Below are 23,892 nucleotides of genomic sequence, written 5' to 3'. Positions count from 1 at the left end.
GGATACATTGCTAATACATTTTATTCTCTGAAGACAAAGGAGTTCAGAGTATAATTGTTACCTTCTTGCATTCTTCCAAAAGAATTTCTGGCACATAATAGTATGATCTCCAGTTTAATAAATTGCACAAACATAGAGAAAGAAAGATACATCAAGTAATTCACATAGTGAATACATAGTATTGTGAACACATAGTAAATGTATATATGTAAAGTCCTGTTACAACATCATAATCTATAACAAAAATTATGTGGCAATAATGGTGTTCTTAAATAGCAATTACCAACTTTTTGAGAAATCATTTTTTTTAAATTACTAATGTTTTCAAATGCAGTTGTAGCTGCACCTTATTATATATCTGTATCTTACTGTGGACTTGATCAAAACTGGAAACATTTCCCAAGTACCTGTAAGCAATTATTCCCTGACTACAGTCTTTCCCAAAGCATCTTCATTGTCTGTTTTAAAACCTAGTGCTTAAGCAATGGGGTCAGAGGAGCCTGTTGTGTGTGAGCTGTTGGTGTTGTGTTCCAGTGTATGGCCGGTGATGGTTCTCACCACATGTGGTTCAGGGGAGCTCCTGCTCACCTCCCTTTTATTTAATGTGTATATTAAGCCATAGAAAAGGTTTAGCGAAGTGTCATTGATTTAAGTGTTTTCAATATGTTGAAACTCAGCTTTATAACTCTCAGCTGATTTTGCTTGAGCAGTTGATTGCATTATTCACTGTTTGTGGGAGACTGGGGCATGGCTGAGAGCTTGCTGAGCAAAAGTCAGTCCAGACAAGATAGGAGTAATGCTGGGATCGTTAGAGGAAATATCCAGGGGCTACGGCAAGAGAATTATCAGTCCTTCCAGCTGAGGGATGTAGTTCTATTCCAGGCTGTTTCTGCAGCAGCAGGTAAGAGCCAGAAGACTACACGCCTTTTATTTTCTGAATGCAGGCCTTGCTAACAGTATCTGTGCTTTGTATTTCAAGATTAACCTACTGCCAGTGCTTGCTATATGGGACTACATCTTAAACCTATCCAAATATTTTTGGTGGTGACAAACTTCATGCCTTGGATGCCACAAAGTGCCTCACTGGGGAATTAGCAATGCTCCCTGCCCGTACTGTCTGTCCCCGTACGCTGGGACAGAAGGGAAGGAGATGCAGTTCATCTGAGTGCTGTTGGCGCCTCTGCTGGGAGCTCTTGTCCCGAGGTAACAGCAGCCTGTCTGGTAACTTCAGCACAAACTTGAGGAATTTTTTTTTTTTTTTCCTCCTTCACTATGCAAAAATTGAGGAAAGGGTGAATACTGAGTTTTCAGTTCCTGCTCTTCTTTATTACTCTGTTTAAGTTGATGTTGCTGCCAGGACCATTATTCTCAGAGGGTCAGTTGCTTGCCACTGTTGTGTAAGAGATGTATATTAAAGACTGCTGGGGCTGCCTGGGTTGGGTGGTTTCGCATGAAGATAATGCAGATATTGAGCACATAAAAAGTATTTGCTTATTTTCCTATATTCTATTTTATTTTAACTCAGATGAATTTCTCTGCTTATATTTTTGGTGTTTTGTTTGTTTGTTTTTTTCTTTGATATCCAGGGTAAAGTTGTGCCTTCAGGGATAGCAGAATATTGGAGTCTATGTCAGAAGTTTTGGAGCACAAGTTTTTGAGTGTCACATTTTTATAATGGTTATACTTTTGTAATTTCTTATTCCAAGCTAAAAATCTGCATTTCTCTTGGACTAAAATTGAACAAACCTATCAACTAGCAAATTCAAAAAGCAATGTAATATATTTTTTTTCTAGAAACAGAAAGTTTAACCTTGAAATGCAAACTTAATCTTCACTTTGCAATAAAACTGTATGTATCCAAATACATAGTTTTCTTCACTTGAGCACCTTTACCCTCATAATATCATTTATGTTTTCTTTTCCATTCTAACTCTATGGTTGGAGAACACTAAAAGTATATGAAGGGGAGAATAAGAACATATTGTGAGGATAAAGTATTAAAACTATAAACCAAAGACCCATCAATCTTGCAACTTCTTATACACGTCTTAAGTACTACAAATAATGCTTTGCTACCATAACAAAACTTGTTCTTAGTGTATGTTGGCAGTTGCCTACCTATAGATACATAAGCTGTCTTGTGATGTATTTTTCATTGTTTTTCCCCACACGCACTTCTTGCATTCCTCCTTTAATATGATTTAAAAAACAAAAAAATTGCCATAGTCTGCAAGGATTTAATTGGGGGGGAGGCCTAAATTAACAAAAGACAGCAGTTCCTATATGAAGAGACCAACAAATTTCAAACTCTGCTAAGAATCTGTCTGACAGTCAAATTTATGCAGAGGTGAGGTTTGCTTCTGTGTCAGATATCCTCCATGTGTGGCTTTCTTCAATTGCGTCCAAGGGTTCACATTCCCACCATGCCTTTTCCTTGTATGTTTTCCTTATCTTTTAAGAAGGCTCTTGTCAGCTAGCCATTTCTGCTCTAAAATGATCTTTTATTACTGGCAGTTGATCACCCATACTTGATTTTTGCAGGATGTATTGGACTGTGTCCCCATTTATGATGTAGATGTTGGAACATGCCATCACTCACTTTCCTGTTTTACTGTCTGTACAAGAGCTCACAATGTGCTAGCTGCAATTGAAAATCATGACGCTAGAGTCTGTTCCAAAACAATGTGTCTTAGTAGCATGATCGAGGACGAGGATGTAGTGTTTGCATTCAGCATCCGTGTTTACAGTGAAGTGTGTTGATATAGCTAAACTCTCATTAAATGCAAGGAAGAAACACTCTTTTTTTCAAAATGATAGAAATGAGAGTTGGTGGTTTTAAGAGATCTTTTGTAAACGTTATTGGGGGCAGGGAAGGCAAACCAGCATTTCTAGCCAATCCATGCCTGCACACATGTTTCTCTTCTGGCTGGAGCTTTCCCCTTTGGTGCCATTAGCATTTTCATTTCAAAAAACGACAGTCTGCAGTGGAAGCAGTAAAAATGTTCAACCTGTGGTTTAAATTATTGATTTTTTTGAATATTGAAGCTGTATTTCAAATGGGTTTTGTTAGAGTTACTTCTGGGTAGAGGGTTCCAGAGGTAATTTGATATCTAAAAGCCTGTGTATTTCAAAGCCATTTCAGTCTTTTGAGTTCCTTCAGCTGATCAGCTGATTGGGTAAAACATCTTATTGTCTTCTGAATTGCAGGCAATAGATAAACTGCAGCTCAAGGTTAGCACGTAGACTAGCATACAATGCTCTTGGTGATTTATTATGTGTACTCAGTGTCCAATCAACTGACAAAAATAGCTCATTTATTTTTAATGCGGTAACTTATCTTCACTTAAAAAAGAAAACATCTTTTGAAATGCTAGTATTCACAATTTAGATGGGGGGAACCTCTGTTATCTGTATAGCTAGGTAATGATGGATAATTAAAATTAGGTGAGTTTGTGGTACTGAATGCAACATGTGTAAATAAAAAGTATATGCATATATTTTTACAAACCAAGAGCATTATGTTACTACAGAGCTGAATGGCTGCAGTGAGAAAAAAGTATATTTTAAAGAACTGCAGTACAAGCAGCGCTCATATTTATACATGAATGCTTTGACAAAGGGCTGGGTCGATGACAGTTGTATATGTGCAACGGGTAGGAAGTTAGCCATTCTCGGCATCCTTTTGTTCACAGGAAAAAAAAATGTAAAAATTGAATTACTGTAATAAGGTTCAGATTTGGCAATCAAGCCATATTTCATTGCATACAGGAGTTCATGGGAATTGTGGAAATGAAATTAATTGCAGGAATGGACCTGGTTAAGAAGTGCTGTTATGACTGGTGATGCTAAGTATCATAAAATAATGAGATGATTCAGATTTAAAGCAGACAGTTTTTTCTCCTTAAAGAAGCAGTGGGTTAAAGAGTATCAAAATAAAAGGATGTTTCATTGAAGTATGAATTATGCAAATTCAAAATTATGCAACTTATTTTGCAAATATGTATATATATAGTGCATATATATTTATATAAAATTCAAATACATGAAGATAAGTCATGAAAAGATGTGTGGCATAAAGAGCTTATATAATGCCCAATTGGCTTACCACCTACAATAACTAGTTTCTGTGACTGTAGTTAAGAATTTTCTCCAAAGTTTGTTGATATTCTTGTGATAGTGCATTGTAGTTTACAAAATGTTCTTTAAATACCACAAGGATTAAAGCTTCTGCTGTATTACTGTGTGCATGAAATAGTCTTATCCCTGCTTCCCTTAGACATACAGCAAAGAAGCCTGCCCTGCCCTGCTCTGTACTGGCTGCATAAGCCAATGTGTCAGCTAGGGGATGGTTGTCTAAGACAAGCAAAGATGTAAAGCTTCCTACTGCCTCCAAAAACAGAAGTTTGCAGTCCATACCTGCATATATACTTTGCTGTTTTGTACAAAAGTGAGCATTGGCTCTACTGTGTATTTTAATCTCCATAACTGGGAATACAAATTTGGTCAAAGAAGCAAACATCAATGTTGTTTGGATATAGGGAGAAACGCTAGTTCTCTACAATATGGAGCTCTTGTTGGTCCTTACGGAAACTTGGTCAGGAGCAAAGCATTAAACCCCATAGTTCTGTGATACAAAAAAAAAAAAAAAAAAAAAGGAAGAGATTCCTTATGTCCTATTTATCACTAATACAATTATCCATGATCAAGAATTTTTCTGTGGGGAAAAAGCATATTTCTCTTCAAAGAACTTTGTGAAGGAGTTTTTTATGTTTAGCATCAGAAGGTTTTTAGATCATTCTCCCAGTTTTAAATCAATATTCTAATGGAATAAATGGGGATTCTGCAGGTCAGGCCATCCTCTGTAGCTCAGGACAGATCTATCCCTCATATTTCAGACTTGAGCATGCACAACCCCTTTGTAGCCTATCTGAGCTGGCTCTGCCATCACTAGCACCAGAGGTGGAGACACAGCTGTCATACAGTTTCTGACACTTCTGTGGCAGCAATAATAGGAACATTTACCACAAATTACCAAAATGAAACCCTAACTCAATTGTAGTCTCAAATAACCACCTTCCTATGGATTTCAAGGGGAATGGACTTCACGTCTACCCTCTCTGTTTATGCCTGCTAGATCCTCCAATGAGCATATTTACTTAACTGACAGACCAGAGCAATGACTCTTCAGAGTGCTGGGGTTTTGTGCCTATTATGCCTGTAATGAGAAAGAACGTGGCCAGCTCAGAATAATTTTTTTTTCTCAGCGGTAAACTGGAGAATCCTCTTGCTAGGAATTGCCATGCAGCATGGGTACTTACAGTTCTTACAAGAATATTTTAATGAACTTTGCTTTTTTTGCATTATTAAATTTGTGTTTTATGTCCCACAGGGCTGAGTTTTAAAAGCCAATAGAATGTCTTTTTTTTCCTGACAAAAAATAATAAATAAAAATAAAATAAAATAATAATAATAAAAAAGTAATAGACAATGAGTAACCTACTGCTATGAAAACTTCAGGTGAAAGTGGAGAAAAACCAGAGCTGAGACTTGGTTCTCTGTATCCACCGCAGGCAGATGGGAATGAGGCAGCATTCTTTGGCATACAAATTCGATGTGCATTTCAGCACTTGTCTACATGGGTTCCTCTCTGTCAGAAAAGTTACAACACTTGCAAACACTGTTTATTTATTTATTAAGAGCTCTGTCTGGAAACTTAGACTCAGCCCAACAGATTGGAAATCCCTATTTTGAGGCTCTTGAGAGGAAAAAGCTATCACTCCAGATTATGGAGCCTGTGTGGTGCCTCTTAGGACGACTGCTGGATGGATGTGCAGTGCCCTCAGAGACCACTGGCAGATGTGGCTGTGCTGGCTCTGCCCTTCCTGAAGGCAGCCCAAAGCCCCTCCCAGGACTGTATACCTGATGCCACAAGTTCAGCCTCAGCTTTCTGACCAGAGCTGTGCTGCATCCTCATATATTTTAACATGGTAGCAGAGTTCGTTCTTTATTTAGTTTAAAACTATTCTGATACTATTTCAACTATTTCATGTCTATGAAAATAAATTCCAAGTTTACATGCAGCAATCTTATGTATCCCCCCATTGTTGTAGCCAATACAAAGAGGAGAATACTAGTTTTATTTTGTGAATTTTAAGGTAGATAAGGCTTCTAACAAATTCAAAATCTATTGTAAAGATCTGATCTAAAACGTAGCTCTGAATTAAAATGTATTTGAATCTTTACAAGGTGTTAAAGTAAGTGGATTAACACTCATAGTGGTTAATACTTTGTTTTTATGCACAGTTGTGTTAAGTATCCAGTTCTACCTATAATCAGGCTATGAGAATGGCAAATGGCACAGGCTTGCAATTCCTTCTCAGGTAAAAGACCATTTGGCTTCAACCAAACTTTTGCATAGGAAAAGATGAAAGATTTGCATCATGAAAAGATGAAACAGTTAACATTTAAGGAGCTTGTGGTACCAAAGTAGAAGCATTATGGATAGATTATCATACAGAAGTAAAACAAATTATTCTCCTAGATACTGAAACCCTCCTACTTTCCCTGTGCACTTTTTTCTGCAACTTGAAATTATTTAGTGCCACCTGAAGAACTGATACTTTGAAAATTATAATACTAGCTACTTAAATACCTTTTCAAATATAATTGGTATAATTTCCTTGAATTTCTAACCCCTAAATAACACAGATGCTAATCAATGCTTATAGTATTTAAGCATTCTTAATCCTAATGGAAAAAGAAAATGCTGCAGGTATGTTCAAGACTTACCTTGATACTTGCAATTCATCCTCAGAAGATAATTTAAATACATGCTTCAAGGGAGTAACGTGATTCTCCTCTTAATTACTTAATCCAGCAATAAAAATATTTTGGACTATACATAAATTTAAATATAACTCTAATGTTCTTTAACTCCCCAATGTTGATTCTTTGTGCAACAATTTTAACAACTCTCTAAATAGTATTGTATGTAAAAGATTTTTTTTCTCTATTATTGAAGAAATCATATTTTTCTATCCTCAAAGGGAATCATTTATTCCCCTCCTCCTAGGAGAATATAATAGTCTTGATTTACTTATAGCAGTCTTGAAGAAAATATTTTAGCGATGGTTCACAATTTACTAATGGAGCTTTACAAAACAGCCTCTAGGAACAGTTATGAATACATTGATTATATGGCTTCCCTATGAGAAAACAGTAATTAAAATTATATCACAGACTGGATCTGGACATGTTAACATTTAATTAGGCAATAAGTGAGCTTGGTACAGGTGTCCAGAGTTGTTGACAGGAGCGTTGTTTAATTCATGTATATTCTCTTAAATAGATAGTCACCTCCTTGTTTTTTCAAGAGTGAAGTTGTATGCTTAACTAGCAGACATCAGAATTCCTGTGGTAGATTTTTTGTTTGTCTAATTTATGTCTATACGTTAAGTGCAAAATCTCAGATGTGTACTTTAAAGAATTGCTTTTCTCATTGTTTGTTGTGTCTGTCAAGGAAATTTTTTTTTTTTAATTATGAGGCTACCTGAGATTTTCCCATTTTCATTTTTTTTTATTTTATTTTTTTTTTAGCTAGAAAATCTCATTGTGTGGCATTAGTTGTCTTGTTTTGTAGCTCATCCCTTTAGGAACTTGCAGCCTGGTGATGTTGCCCTACTGCCTTATGGTGTTTTGTTTAGCAAGTACAAAACAATATTAGGGAAAACAACATCAGACATTGTTTAAACAATATTAAGTTGTTTTCCCTAATACTAACAGTCTGATGTATGAAAAAGGATGTTATTCTGGCCTCCTCCTAAAGTACAAGAAGAAAATTAATTTATATTCTTGTAAGCATAGCTCCTCTGGTGATTCTTCCAACCCTGCTGCTGCAAACATATCATGGAATTCTTTCTTCTTTTTTCCTGTGTCTTTTTATTGACCTATGTTGGTTCCTGCATGATTTTCTTACATGCTTTTCAAACAGACTTTTTCTTCCCATTTCATGGGACCGTTCAATAATTGTCTAGAATGAATCCCAGTGGTCAGCATTGTAAACTGGACTAGAGTATTGTAATTAATATGCATTAATTTTCAAACTTTGTGAATGCACAGAGCTCCTTGAAAACAACAGAAATTTCACTTTAGGATACAGATTAAAAACTGTAGTCTATGCAGTTATTGGTGTTCCTATTTTATTTAATTATGTCCCACCCAAATAATTAGCATTGCAATGCTTTGGATGCAGCAGAATAATAGAATCCAGTCTTGTCCTGTTGATCACTTTTGAGCATCTGCTCTGGGTTATTTTCCAGAAATATCAATATTTTAGAGAATGTGAGTTACAGTTTTAGAATTTAAGTTTTTCAATAAATCTCATCAGGTACTTTAACCAAGCTATACAAATAATACTCCGTTGACAGCAAAGATATAACTTGTAGAAGAGTAAGACTGAGTTTTTACGGAGTTTCAAGACATCCTATCCTAGTACCTCTGCAATTATCTGTGCTGCCATGTTATAGCATTTTGTTTAATTGTAAATAGTCTCAAGCATCTCCGTTTGTTTGAAATAGGTTTTCAAAGACTTATATTTTCCACCAGTTTTGTCACCCGGATGACACCAATATTAATGAGAATGGCTAGCATGCAATTAGTTACGTTTAATAAAATATGACATTTGGTTATTTTGAATGGTGGCAGCTGCAAGAGAAGGCAATTTTGGAGGATTTTTGTTAAACAAAGGTTAGGGGCCATTATTAAATAATGAATGTGGTGATAATATGGTAAGATTGTCAACTTGCAAGTGTAAAAGGCTCAGAGGAAGTTTCTGAGGAGAGGTAATGATAAGGTAAGGGTAACTTCTAGTGAAATGATGGGTAATAGAGACTATGAACAGCAGAAGAGACCCACGGCAGTGAATGTTGATAACACTTTAAATCAGAAAAGCTTAATGTTTGTGTTCATGCGTCTCCAGTCTGCTGGGACAAAGTGCAGCCGTGTAGCCATACATGTCAAGATCGGGGCATGTGGCTAATCAGCAAATGGTGCAAAAAAAGTAGCTCTGCCTTGAGCTAACTTTGTCTGCTCTCCTGAGCCATACTCAGTTGACTAATTGGTCAAATTGGTTATTTTGCTCTGTATACAACTAACAATATCTTCTATAGCTCTCAAACTCTTTTCTCAATTATCCTAAATGAGATCTATGCTGAAATGGAGGCCTGGCTTTGATTAAGTAAATTTTCTAATTCAGAAATATTTGGTGATTCAACGTCCATATTTTCCAGTCTGATCTTGAATGGGATTTGTGAGCTGTTTACGAATTGTCTCACTTCATAGACTGAAGCAATGATTTCTCAAAGATCTGGTTTCTTAGTACATCCCAAGCCAGTCCTTATTGTACAATAAATAGTTGCAGGCGTATTCCTGGAGCTGTGGTTACTTCAGGTTCCAAAGGCAGTGGTGCATTTTGATATTTTTTTTTTTTTTTGCAATAGCAGGGTTGACCATCTGCTGCTGACTTCTTCATCAGTGAATGCTTTTCATGGGGTTATCTGCAGGGAGGTGCAGAGTGCAGTTCAAAAGAAAATGCTGCATTGTGAAAACTCTGGTTGTTTAATTAAAGGAAAACTAAAAAGCTTCCAGACAAACTAGTATTTGTGCCAAGGAAAATTTTGATTTTTTAGGGAAATTGCTTCATCAGTCAAAAAGATGTGGATAGAAAATTTCTAAAGACCTTACTACTAGATGTTCTTATTTTGTGCTTTGTGCCATACTTTCCATTCTTTTATTTCTATTTTTCTTTGTCAAATGAAGATTGTTTTCCTTTTTTTTTTCCCCCTTCTGCTACAGCTTGTATGCTATGTGTTTCCAAACAGTGGGCAAGAAGTGATATTTAAGAAGTGATATTTGTTTCTAAAAAAAAAAAAAAAAGAGAGAGAGAGAAATCTGCTTCAGATTTCTTTCTCACAGAAGTCTGGTAGTTTAACCGTGTTTTTTGTGTCCTCATTTAAAAATTAATAAATGTATTGAGACAATTACTGAATGTTTTTCTCATCAGTCAGCTAAAGCAACCGCTCATTGATTAGGTAGTTTCCTATATCAAAACACAGAGATCTGAAAATCACACTGAAAAAAAAAAATAAAACAGATACAAAAGTGAGTGGCCGAATACAGATACAACTTTCACTCAAGAGCTGTGAAGAAGAGTTCTCTCTTCTTCTATGGTTGTAGTTTTTGACCACAGTATAATTTGACAGCATAAATTTAATCATGTCCTACTGCTTACACCTTTATCAGAAAACTGATAAAATGTATGCTCACATTGAACATTAGCAAGAAATTTTTCAAATGTCCTTCAGGTTTTTTTCTTTCTCTTCTCTCCCTCCCTCATTTCTCTGTTTCTCCCAAAGAAATTGCTATAAAGCTGATGAGAATTTGGATTTGCTTTGAAAGCATCTTTTGTTCGAAGACTGATTTTAACCTTGTGATAAAGATTGCTTTTTTGTACTCTGTTGAATGTGATATCTAGTAATTGTTTGTCAAGGCAAAGTGCTGTAGGACATAATACACTTTAAAAATGATCTTTTGTAATTATAGTACAAATGTCTTTACATTATAACATCTAAAAGCCACAAGCAAATATGTCAAAAATAAGAAAAATATGAAATTTTATTTTAAATGTTAGTTAAATGTTAATTTCAAAGTATTATGGATTTGCATAATGGAAAGTACTTTTTGCACAACTGCTCAAAAGAAAGTAATTGTAAAGAAATATTCAAAACAGCATTTTCTTGTAAAATATATATCTCAACTCGAAAATATATATTTGTACATTTGGCATAAACATTAAACATACACTTCCAGGTGTTTGGTTTTTATTTATTTATTTATTTATTTCACTCATAATTGTATTGCTTTTGTTTTGTATTTCAATCTGATTTATTACTTTTTAGGGAACCTGAGGTTGTAAAGTTAAGGCTTCTAGTCAAACTATTACATATGAATTTCAAAAGCTTTGGGGGGTTGCTGTTGTTTTAAGCAAGGGCAGCAGATGATTCTTACTTGACTTCCAGTGGGGGTGGGATTGTCCCAAGATAGATCTAAGGTGAGAAGAATACACACTACTTCTCTTATACTCTGATGTAGGAAGATTATCTTAAAAGCTTTGGCGTTTGCTATCTTGATCGTAAGTTATTGGTTGTGATGGCCTACTGTCTGAAAATTGTATTAGTAAGAAGGGTGGTGTGCTGAGCAAGCAGCAGTGGTAAAAGCTTAGGTAGGAATTAAGTTAAACGTGTAAATTTAGAAGTTTCTCATGCATTCTTATGGTTATATCTTAACTCACTAATGAGACGGTATACAAAAAATGTGAAATACATGGTAACTAAATCTCTAACCAGTTGTCATTTGTCCACACAATGTGAGTGCTTCAGCAGTTTTTCTCCAAAATCCTGACGCGTGCTTTTTCTCTTATGGGGCTGCACTCTTCTGTGCTAACTTATTGATTTGGAAAGCTTGCTTGCTTGCTGGAGCTGTAATGTTAAATTGGCTTAATAAACACAAATGGGATAGTTTAATGTTGTAAAAACTTTTATGAGGTAATGGTCTATTTTTTTTTTAATAGTTTGCATAACTCAGCTTATTCAGTCTAGAAATAGAGTAGAATATTAAGGAAGATTTATAAGCACTCTGTACTCCTGACTTTTGGTATTTGGGTGCTTTCATCTTTAGAGAAAAACAAAAAATGGCCAGTCAAATTAACTCTATTTTGCAAGCACATGATAAACAGCCATCAAAAGACAGGAATACTTTTTAAAGTAACCTTTTCCCTCTATAGCATATTAGATCTTGTAAGTAAAAGATGAATGAAGCGTAACTTATAAATAACAGCACCTTTCTTTTTCAAGATCTGTTCTGTACTAGTGGAGAGATCAGTACTCTCATGGTTTAAATTGCCAATGTGAATGATTGTAGAAGGCTGAGGAAATAATAGATTTTTAATACAGTTCTTATTTTGATGAAGGAACTTGAAAAATAATTATTTTATGTCATTTTATCATTATATCCTGTCTGTCTTGAGGAGAAGCAAAGCAATGAAGAGGAAAGAGAGGGCTAGGTCTAGTCTTTACTCACAAAAGCAATAAAAAAATAAAAGGAGGTGTCTGTACAGTACTAAATTTCTCATATCTGGTGGTGGAGAGATTAGAGCAGTTTCTGCATGGTGGGATGTTCTGAGATTAGTTTTCTGTCAAGGTAGTTTCAGGGTTTCTAAAAAAATAAAAAAGAAAAATGCTCCAATATTCACTGAGGGAAAGAGGAGGAGAGGGTGAGGAAGTGACTTTGCTGAGGTTTTGCACTTGTACTGAAAGCGTAAATTCTGGCCAGTTCCCTGTCCAAAGTAAATTAAAATGGTTAATACAAGTGTTAGAAATTCAACAGGTGACATTGTGTGCAACATAACCTGGAAAACAGCACAGCATGGTGGTTTGCGTGCTGCAGGGTGCCTGCTGCCACATCTAAACTCCATTGGCAGAAATCATAAACAAATTTACCTGCCCCGCTCCATGAACCAGTAGGTCTAGCAATATGTCATAAAAATCCTACACTAGCTGATAAGGTCTTTGTGGAAGTTAGTGAGCTCTGTTAATCTGCATGGTTGTACCTGATGGAATGGGTGCAATTTGTGGAGGTGCTTGCAGTTGTTTAGCTTTCTGCTAGAAGGAGTCAGACAAGCTCAGCTTGAGAAATTCTGAGCTATGGAGACATTCAGGAGAGCAAGTCCCTGTTCTGGGTCTCAGAAAAAAAGAACCCTATGGAAATGTCACATGTCTCACAGCTCTGATGGAGGAGAGAAAGTGAAGAACAACTCATAAAGGATGTATAGGAACAGTGCTGTATGAAGTGGCATTGTTGCTTCAGGTTTCATTTGCCTTTTGTAGATGGTTAAAACTCCAGAAGGGGTGATACTAGACACAGTCTGGCTAGACAGCTGAGTCACAGAAGAGGCAAATCATCACAAGACCTTGAGTGAGAGTTGGCAGGGAATTATGAGGACATAAGTCTGTGATGCCATTTGTATGTGTGAGGGTGTGCAAACAGCAGTGAGCCAGATTTCCAGAATGCTTTAGCTGCTGCGATATTAGGCAGAAAAGGGCACTATCTCCTTCTCCTCCGTATTTTTACATAGGTGAATTTGTACATCGAGTTCTACTGTAATTAGGGAAAACTGAAACGATGTTGAGAGGTTGATAAAAGCATTTAGAAAATGAGCTTTAAAAATATTTAATGTCTACTGAGTTTTGAAATCTTTATAGCTTTTTCAATAGATCTTTGATAACCTGGAGAAAAAAGGTACAGCAGAATTTGCTTAAATACCTGCATTTTCAGCTACTGTTTTGTTGTTTAGGTAATGAAGATGGTGTACTGAATATAGTAAAGTAGAAATTTACATTTGGGCTTTTTTTCATGTTGCAGTTTACTGTCTGCTAACGTTAAATATGCTGTATTGAGATACTTGACTAAAATTGCCTTAACAAGGTGTTTATTTAGATCTCTTCTTCACAATGAGGCCACTGTGGCTACATCAGTGTTGATACTGACATTTAGTGAGTAGTAACCCCAGGACTGTACAGATAACTCCACTTGGCAAGTATAATGCCCTCACTCCCTGGAATAAAGAAAGGTCAAATAAATTAACTTTGTAAAAAGTAGTAATCTGCTCACTCTATTAAATCTTTTTCTCATATTAATGAAAAGAAACTGACAAAGGTCACTAAATCCTATCTGCCTTAATAAGTTAAAGTTAAAAAAGCTTAATTCAAACTATTCAGTGACTTTCATTGACTTTGGGGGCCAACAGCATGAGGCAAGCTCTTCTGTGTCTCAAAAGCCTCCCAGAATGAAGAAAACACATTAGCACTTGGTATAGTGTTATTAAATGTATTTATAAAAAATCTTATTCAAAACCTTGATTGTGCTGTGGATATTTGCATTGCCGAATGTGTACTTCAGGGCTGAGTGCTTGTATAACAGGTTAATATATTAAAAGTATCATTAGTTAGTTTTCATTCCATGTCCCAAATATATGTGTCTATGTGCTCTCTTAAGCAACTTTAATGGTATTTTAATAAACATTTGAAATAATAGCTATGATATTTTGGGGAAAAATAGGTGAGAAAGACTGCTTCAAGATCTGCAAATTAATAGCAACATATTAGAACTTTGATATGAAAAATAATATTGAATTATACTTTTGGTTCTTCTTATATTTGCCTAATATAACTACATTAATTGAATTGGCATGAGGCCATGGTATACCTTTTGGGAGACTTTTTATATTATATTCCATTGCAACTGACATCTCCACACATTTTTCTCCAAACTTTTTCTATTTTTAGTTTCTAGGAGAGATGATTGTGAAATAAAAATGTGAACCCTGCTAATGAAGAGCTGTCTTCTTGGTTCTCCTAAAACAATAACTCTGAGAGAGGGGTGAATAGATTGATTCATTTGTATGGGTCATTAACTTCCACGCCTACAGATGCCAATGTTAATATTCACAATATGAATTATTTCTCAACTGATCACTTTAGCTGAAACACACAATGAATGTGCTTATCGCATGACCTAACACTGTGCCTGACATCCCTTTGGGCCCCTTAAAACTCAGAATGTCCCTGCTGCCCAAACATATAGGTCTCTCTCTCTCAGCATGGTTGTGTCTTGACAATACAGAAATCTGTAGCAATCATTAACTGAAAATGTGGACAGTGTGAAGTAAGACAAGTTTTAGAGTGAATATTAAAACATGGGCTGATATCCTGAATTGCATCTTCATTTAAATTTAACTTATAGAAAATGTCTTTGTGTTTAGAGTTTATCTTTAAGATGTTGTTTCAAAACTCCCAGCCCATTAGATTTAACTAGTTTTGGAATTTGAAGATCTGACTGTAGAGTTCAAGGATTATTAGAGCAAGTGGGGCTTGATCAATGCCTTTGGTCTTTAATAGTGTTTTAATTAATCAACAGGAATAAAAATACTTGTGTAATGAAAATTTACACAGTTTCAAGTCATGAGAATACTAGACTTGTTCATAAGCAGAAAAGGGGACTCTGAAAGCAGCAAATAGTGGCATTTTATCTGTGTAACACAACTTTCTTAGGAGACATCCTGAGCTAGAAATATTTCAGGGATTGATACATTTTTTGGTGTGCCCTCCTGGGAAGAGGAATCAGCTTTTGAGGCAAAAGAAGTAATTCAGTAATTGAAATATTCATGAGTCACAGTTGGCCCTTGATTCCATTTGCTGTTACTGTTTCTCTTGGCTTGCATTAACTCCCCCAAACTAGATTGTTTTGCTGGAATCTAATGCTGAATACAGTTTCCTTGATCCTGAAATCTACATTAATTTGCAAAATTTCCCCAGGAAACAAATTAATTTTCCATGGACTGTTCTGTTCACCTTTGCCAATAATTTTTTTTTAGTCCTTTTTTTTTTTTCCCTGTAGCTTTGTCTTTTAGTGTGGTCAGTAAAAGAATTGTTCTCCCTTGGTTGCTTTTTATTAAGAGTCTTCTATCCTTGGTCTTCATGGTATGTGAAAGCTTTGTGCTATTTTCCCCATGGATGGTTTATTGCTTCTGTCTCGGGTAAGAGCTACTTGTTTAGTTTTGGAGTTTGGAGACATACTCCTATTCCTATATGCAGACATGAACTGTTACCTGTATCCAGGGACCAGACCAATTAATCAGTTGGGTCATTTCTTTGATGCAGTCAACCTTTTTTAAAGTCAAAAATGTTTTTATGTTCATACACTGAAGTGTTCCCTCTCAAGCTTCTTGCATCAGTTCCATGGTAGCTTTTATGCACATATCAACAGTAAAAGGGTTGTGTGGGCAAATTTTCTGCTTTTTCCTGAAGTTTCAGTAAAGAAAAGGAATGAAGAGCACCAGCATTTGGCCACATCATTCCTACAAACAGGGAAAATTGCTATTCAAACAGAACACCAGAAGACACTCTGTCACAACCCTGGTGTGTTGGAGCACTGAGGCTATTTCGGCTGCTCTGGCCTTTACCTCCTGTTTTGGAGATAACCAGTAACAAGTGATCAACCAGCAGGACTTCCTATCTTAGCAAAATAACCTGTGATATCAATTAAAATTCACTTCAAAGACTGAAGGAAATGAAGTTGGCTAAGCCCAGCCAAGAGATCCCTTGCCTAACTCTCTCCCTGCTTAGATTTCTTAGCTGTGGCAGGAGACTGAAGAGGAAGATGGTGGTAAGGCAAGTTTTGTATGGGTATTTCACACTTGTCTCAGACATTTTCCTTTCTGTCACTTGTATGATTTTATTCTGTATGTACATAGACAGATTCCTTGAATCATCACATAAGTTATAAATTCCATTTTGTTTCCATGAACTGTGAGTCTTCATGTGTCTGGGGCTGTCATGTGCTAACAAGAGACAGGAGAGGTGCCAGTGTGTCAGTCATTACAAACTCTCTCCATCTAGCTCACTCTGAGCTAGTAGAGGCAAATGAGTAATGGGATCTTAAATAAGGACAGCCTATTCCTCTCGGGAGGATCCAAGACAAAGGAGCCAGGTGGTAATGTTTGGATTTCAAAGCCAGGAAGGATTTTTGGAAGCAGAAGCAGCTTGGTCAGGAAAGATAACAAAGTGGTGCACGGACGCAGCAGAGGGGTCCTGTGAGACAGAGGCAGTAGGGAGGCAGTGGAAGCTGCTGATTGAAGGAGCAGCTGTGTGCTGGCAGGGGACAGCAGGGAAAGGTCCCTGAGCACCAAAGAGGATCTCACAAAATCTCGGAGAAAATTCAAGAGTAAAGAATGTAGGCAAATAGATGTATGCGTGTTTACTGTTTCATGTGGCTCTGTGCATCTCTTGTGGTCATTAAAGTGAAAAGTAGCTGCTTTTGAGACAGTTTGCAAAGTCCGTGCATTATCTGATTCAACTTTGTGGGATCCTGCAGAGATAAATCATCCCACAAAAAACTGCAATGCATGAGCTCTGGGAAAAAGTGTGTTGAAGCCATGGGGATTCGACAACAGTCATAGGGTCTAAGCAGAGGTCTCTGTTCTTAAGAGAGAGAAGCGATTGCCTGGAGACCCAAGACAGGTGCAGAAACTTCAGAGTGTTTTCATAGGGAAGCAGGCTGAGGCTTTGTCAGTGTCCCACAAGAGTTTTTTTCAAGGCTGTAATATGTCAGTCTTTGAATTCTTAGCTTTAGTAAACTGAGAGAGAGACTGGAAGAAAACAGAACATGCACATAGTAGGATAACAAACAGTACCATAGGTGGCTCCAAGCATTGTCTGGCATATGCAAATCCACGAGCCAGTTGTAAAGTGGGAATCATCCCACCTGCACCGAACCAACAGGAAGCTGCTAGCTCGGACTTAGTGCCGTGCTTCCTTAGCTACGTCTTCTGACTGAGCGGGGCATGGCAAAAGGAAGCTCATGGTGGCCTAAAGCATGGTCAGAGTAACTCGTACCTGTTGGCAAATGACCATATGCACTCTTTGCTAGCAGGAGTAAGGTCATTTGCCAGCATTGAAGTCATTGACTTTACATGTTTTCTCAGCCTAGATGATCTGATAGCACTGGCCCATGTGTATGAATACCTTTCTGTGATGGAGTCAAGCTCTACTGAGGCAGTTAGGTGGAGTAGGTAGTGCTCAAGAAGATAATGCAGAGCAAACTGATGTAAATGGTTCTTCTGCATAAACTGCAATTTTTGTAATCTGTTTTGGAATGAGGGGAGCGTACTTTGCTGTTTGCTTTGGGTTTGCATCAATTCAGAAAATGTTCAAAATTATTTTTTTTTCTGAAAATACAACTTAACTGTTGAGAGGGAGGTGAAGCTTTTGTGTTGAAGGCAAAATACTATTATAGGAAAACTGAGGATTGTTGTGATGTCAGTGTTCCAGATTTACTATTAGGTCTGAAAATAGATGAACTGGGGAGATTACTTTGTATCATTTCTACATATGTGAATGGACGTATAATTATCTATCACTATAAAATATTAGTGAATATTTACTGTATAATAAGTAATTCAACTTTATAAACAAATGAAGATTATCCCAAATTTACATACAGTGTGAAGAAAAGTCCCTTTTGTACAGTCCTCTGTAACTGTAACATTTGGCAGATTCAAGAATAAATAATCTTTTGTGGCAAGGGTATGCCTTATCAAACATATGCAGATCAGTGCTAATTAATGCTAATTAAGGTTTCCTGTCTATCTAGTTGGAAAAACGTCCAAATGTTATGAAATCCAGTTAGTATGCCTATTACCCTAATTGTTTTATATGGGATGGTTCTTAATTAAAATATGTAAATTGACCTTAATTGCTATATACTAATGGAGGTTCATGTTATCTCACTAAAAATGACAAGATGGTGAGGAGGGGTACTTAAACAGATAATTCTGATAGATTTGTAAATAAATGACCTTTACTTAAAATTATTTCTAATTGGAAATTGGCAAAAAGAACATTTTACCATCTATGTTTCTTTAGTTTTAAATAATGTCGGAATTTACAGTTCTTTGTAAATATAGATATGGTGACATTGTAGCTTAATTAAGACTACTAAAGAAGTCAACATTTGATGTGTTTACTGTCTATTTCAAAATTGTTTGCTAACCTCATGCTGACCTTCAGAAACGTTGTGGTTTGCAGTACTGATCTTAATTTGAACTATTTTTGTTCTTATTTTTTGACTTTGATCTCTTTTAATCATATCATTTCATATGTGAAGTCTGACATGCTGCTATATGTTTGCTAGAGACTCGACCTGTGATTCTGTATTCTCATCAGAGAGTCTGGAGGGCAGCACCCCTTTGCACTTCACTTATTAATGCAGGACACCACCTTTTACCTTCTCTGGGGGATGATGGTTCCCATGCATGCTGTTATATGACTGAGGCCTGCATAGATATTTGTACAAAGTTTTGTTTGCCATCTACCCAACACAAAAACATTATCTGAATGATATTGTGCATGGCAGTTTATAGATGTCATGTATTGTCATGTTCTTGATAGTTGAAATAATTTATCATACCATTTCACACACAGAGCAAACATTTTTCTGCTCCAGTGCAGCTAACAGAATTTTTAAAACATCAGATTCAGGTAAGTTTATATTATGTCATAGACCTCATTGATACACATCCTCACTTTGCAAAACCATTCTGACAGGTCTCGCTGTTTTGCAGGATATTGTGACCAATGTTTCTCCAAGGATTGTGCGTGGAATTACTTCGGGTCCCTTGTACGGCCCAGGCCAAGGCTCTTTTCTAAACATTGAACTGATCAGCGAGAAAACAGCAGCATATTGGTGTAGAAGTATTGCTGAATTGAAGGCTGACTTTCCAAACCAAGTAAGTACCACTCAATCATAAAGATGCAGTATACTTATTTAAAATCTCCAGCTTATAGGTCTGTAAAAGCTCATCTGTTTAATGTTTGTTAAATAGAAAGCCAGTTTCCTTACTGACATGAGTATGGTATTGAAAAACAGAAAAGCTCATCCAAATCATTTTTATGACACCAAATACTGTGAAATGACTGTTACACAAATAGAGAACAATCATTTTTAGTTAGGCTGATGTTTACATTCAAATAGATAATATTAAGGGAAGAGTTGATTCTAGTGTGGATGCTTATCAGTGCTTCTGTGAATAAGTTTGCATACAAGATTATATTTAAAGATGAAACCTATAGTATTCATTTTCATTGTTAATTGAATTTGATTATAAAAGGAATTTTTGTTCTTTTCATTCTTAATCCAAATGTGAAAGATACTTCTGATATTCTCATAAGTAATTGGCTGCTTTACTAGAAAAGAAGAACACTGACTTAAAGTTAACTTTGCTACAATGAGAGAGTTTTGTTAGAGCCTTCTTGGCTATGGGGAATATCTGTCTAGAAGGTAATAATGAAAGTTGTGAGCAATGACGCCAGCTAGCTGGCATAAGTGGTTTTCAGATCCTGTTCTAGTGAATAAGAACAACAAGGTGGAAAGTAAAATTCACTTCAATCATCATTTTGAACAGAAAGAGCTCAAAATCCCAGAGCCTAGGTATCTTCTGTCTTGAAGTTATTACCTCCATAGTTCAGCTATGAACAAAATAAGTGAACGTTCCTGAATGTATTATGGCATGAAGACAGTCAGATATTTTTTCTTGTTCCTGGAGTTTCAGTGTACACATCTGGAACTATAAAAGCGCTTGAACACATTTTGATAGCAAAATATAAATGCTGCATGTTTAATGTCCTACTTCACTATACATGGACTGTGTATTTCATTGCTGAGGTTCATGTCACTTTATTTACTGTGTCTGGGCTTCATAATAATGCAAGTGTGAACCTAAAGATAATGTTTTAATTCTCTGATTTTAACATCCTTTACCAAAGTCCTGGATATTGCAGACAGGCAGACTGTTGCCATTTCTGCTCTGGGAATGATCTATTGCAATCTTCACCAAAAATCTCTTTCGTATTTTGTGCTCGAGTCTAAACTGTTCTCTGCTGTGAGGGAAAGACCTAGTGACAATTTCAAAAGGAAAATGTGAATTTTCTGAGACCTAGCTCCTCATGGGGGATGAAGAAGTCCCACTCTTCTGTAGTTCCCAGGGTGAATATCTTCTGATCATTCCTTCCTATGTGAGTTATTACTTTGAGAATGTGAATTCAGCTCCTCACATTGGCTGTGGCTGCTGCTGTGGTGTCTTAGGAGTTGGTAATGCTGCGTGGGCACAGGGGAAGCAGCACCAGGCACTGTACCTTCCCTTCCATAAAAATGGAGATTTTTAATATGTGCCTGTGAACTTGAATAAGAACTGTCATTATTATAATAGTAAATTTGTTGCTAACTGAAAACATAGTTTTGTTCACTTAGTAGAAGTCTCTCGGTGCTTATTTTGAAATACTCTGTATAATTAGAGCTTGCAGAATGTATTTATGTTTTTTCTCCAAATCCTGTTCACACCTCTGGAAAGAATTTTACAATTGATGTGGTTGGGGGGCAGGAGGGGGTTATTAAAACTAAAAGCAGTTTCAGAGAACTGTCTGGGTGAGCTGAATTAACAAGCGAAAAATGACATCTGCTTAGAAAAAAGCAAAGCTGAGGCGAGGACATAAGTGACTACAGCAAAGAAATTTAACTTGCTACAGTAAATATTAAAAACAAATCATAATTGATACATAATGACTTTTGCTGTAATACAAGCATTTTAATGTCCAATTTCTTTTATAAATTTAAATACCTACCTCACTACAGGACAGTGCTACAGCAGTGTCATATCACATGCTATTAGGAAGAAACAAACCATAATACAAAAGGAGATGCTAAATTCCCCTAATAAAGCCTAGTATTTAAAGTAAATTTTGCAAGGGGTTTTGCAAGAGAGAACCACCAGGACAGCTCAGTGGATAATGTGACATACCTGTGACTCCTTGCCTCTATAAATCAGAAACGAGCATCTCCCTTGTGCAGATGCGCTGTGTGCTCCCTGCTAGTGGGTGGCCTGATTCTTGCCTGCAGCTTAGAGTCACCTCTGTCTGGAGCTTCTCCCAGGCTTCCTTTCTCTGGCCCTGAATCCAGTTCAAGTGGACCTGGGCAAAAAGCTGCCACCGATAGAAACTTGCATTGATACCACTGGGTGGTCAATTAAAGAATTTTAAGGGTCCAAGTAGAGGAGAAAGCAGAAGGAGAAATGAACTGTATTTTGTAGGCTTGTTTGTGAAGTACAATCAAAATCTTCGCGATTTCAACTTGGCTTCTTTTTTTTTTTATTTATTTTTTAAAGTGAATTTAATATCGCTACTATTGTTTTCTCAGTACAAAAACAATCAATAAGGAATTAGGTGGTGTTCACAGTACAGGCCCAAGATTTTTTGTTTGTTTGTATAAGTTAGGTGCTTCTCTGTTCATGATTTGCAGTTGAAAACAGGATTGTTTTCCTTCTAGTACTTCATTTATCTCAGTAAGGTATTACATTAGCAATGTGGTTGAGACCATTGTAAACATACGGTTTTATTCAGCATTGTTTACTGTTAAATTTTCAAATGAGGCAGTGTGAAAAAGAGTGTCCACTGCTGTCCTGTATGGCCAGAAAACATTCTTTCAGTCAGAGAGAGCTGTGAAAGTGAGAAAGAAATTGGTCTGCTTCTATTTTTCATCTCCTTTTTACTTTCCCAGATATTGTTGTTATATGGGTTGATATTGTTGTATATTGGTCTGTCTTTGTTATTTCCAAACATCTTCCTTACATGGTTAACTAAGTATTTCTTAATACGTCAATTAAGTATTTCTATTTTTCTCTCTTATAACCACATACAGTATCTGATACCATAGGATTTATCATTCTATGCAATTATTAATCAGCATAAAATGTATTGGGTTTGTTCTTTAATGCTAGAGACTGAGAACTTAACAGTGAGAAAAAATGGAACAATTATTTTATTAATTTCATGGTCCTAAATGTAATATGAAAATATCCTTCCTGAATTAGTATAAAGCTGACTCCTTCTTTGCAAATTTTGCATCCCCACTCAGTAAAGTAACAGGTTATTTGTTATGTGCTGTATTAATCTAAAACTCAAGAAAAAAATCAATAACTTCATAGCAGCACATATGGTGTTGTGCTGTGGATTTGTGACCAAAGCAGTGTTGGTAATGCACTGGTGTTTCAGCCTGTGCTGAGCAGTGCTTGCACAGCATCAGGGCCTTCTCTGTTTCACCCTCTTGCCCCCAACAGCAAGTAGGCTGAGGGTGGCCATGATGCTGGGGAGGGACACAGCAGGGACAGCTAACACAGTTGCCAGAGGGATATTTTGCTCAGCAGTAGAATTTGGGAGGGGGCTAGAAAGGGTAGGTTTTTTTGTTTGTTTCCAAAACAGACATTGCATGGATGGTTGATGGGCATTGGTCTGCTTGAACATGAAATATTTGAAGTGCTTTAGATAGTGGAGCAAAAGAACTGATACTAATGCCACTGTAGTCGTACTTTCATATTCTGTTTACTAATGAGGTACCTGACTACATGGTGAATTGATGTACTTTCCAGCCAAAATTTGGCTGAAAAATTGGTATTTTACCATGTATTCAAGAAACTAGTTACTTAGGAAATATTAGCTTAGCCAAGTAGATTTCACCCCCATGATATAATCAGGAATAAAAACTGAAGAAAAGAAAAATTCACTTTTACTTTAGCAAAAGTCTACAAGTTAAAATGATCAGTAGAAAGTGGCTGAGAAAATCGAAAAGAAAACTATAAAACCTTGCAAGAGAACATACTGCTGAAATTTTGTGTTCATGTATTTGACATTAGCTACAGTGTAGCTGTTATCTGTGCTGGGAACTGTGAACACCGCTAATGGCAATATATCTTTGTGTGCCAGTAAAACCAGGAGCTGTGTGCACAGCGGAGCTGAACGTTACGAGAGTCATTTTTGGTGATTTCAGGGGAATGGGGCATAGTGCCGGTAACACTTTGTTCTTCAGAAAAGCTCTACAAACTGCTGCTGGTCCTCATCCAAACCTTATGCTTATCGTAGCTAAACCTGCTCATTTGAGTTGGTAAATCAGCTACTTACACAGATGCCTATTCCACTCCCATAAGCAGGTCTGTATTTACACTACCTAGTAGCTAGTCAAAGATTTTAAGGCTTCCTGTTACCCTGGAACCTCTGCAGCATCTGCACTGGGGAGAATACGCTTGAGGGGAGCAATGTCTGAAAGTGGCAAAACAATTCTCTGCTGAATAATGTGAACTGAGGGTTCTGTGATGTGGGGATGGGCACAATTGCCAGGTAGTCTTTCGCTGCCTTTCCAAAAGTGTAATTGGTACCAAAACGTAGGCAAATTCAT

The 23,892-nt window shown here is 36.6% G+C and overlaps 1 protein-coding gene and 1 long non-coding RNA gene across 8 annotated transcripts in view; both read left to right on the top strand.

The window, feature by feature from the left end:
- The window catches only part of DPYD (dihydropyrimidine dehydrogenase), a 355,784-nt gene that overhangs the window by 203,529 nt on the left and 128,363 nt on the right, over nt 1-23,892 (top strand). For all 7 annotated transcript variants that reach the window (XM_083846247.1, XM_083846246.1, XM_083846248.1 and 4 more), the window contains one exon: nt 19,235-19,399. In XM_083846247.1, the coding sequence (XP_083702373.1) occupies nt 19,235-19,399 (165 nt within the window). The remainder of the gene's footprint in view (nt 1-19,234; nt 19,400-23,892) is intronic.
- LOC310903304 lies at nt 258-12,292 on the top strand. Its single transcript, XR_014587448.1, has 2 exons — nt 258-901; nt 980-12,292. It is a non-coding gene; the product is annotated as an uncharacterized lncRNA (long non-coding RNA).

The sequence above is a fragment of the Anser anser genome, assembly GCF_964211835.1.
Source record: "Anser anser genome assembly, chromosome: 8".
Taxonomy (NCBI): domain Eukaryota; kingdom Metazoa; phylum Chordata; class Aves; order Anseriformes; family Anatidae; genus Anser; species Anser anser.
The sequence above is the reverse complement of the archived record's forward strand: the minus strand, read 5'-3'. Positions and strand labels throughout refer to the sequence as shown.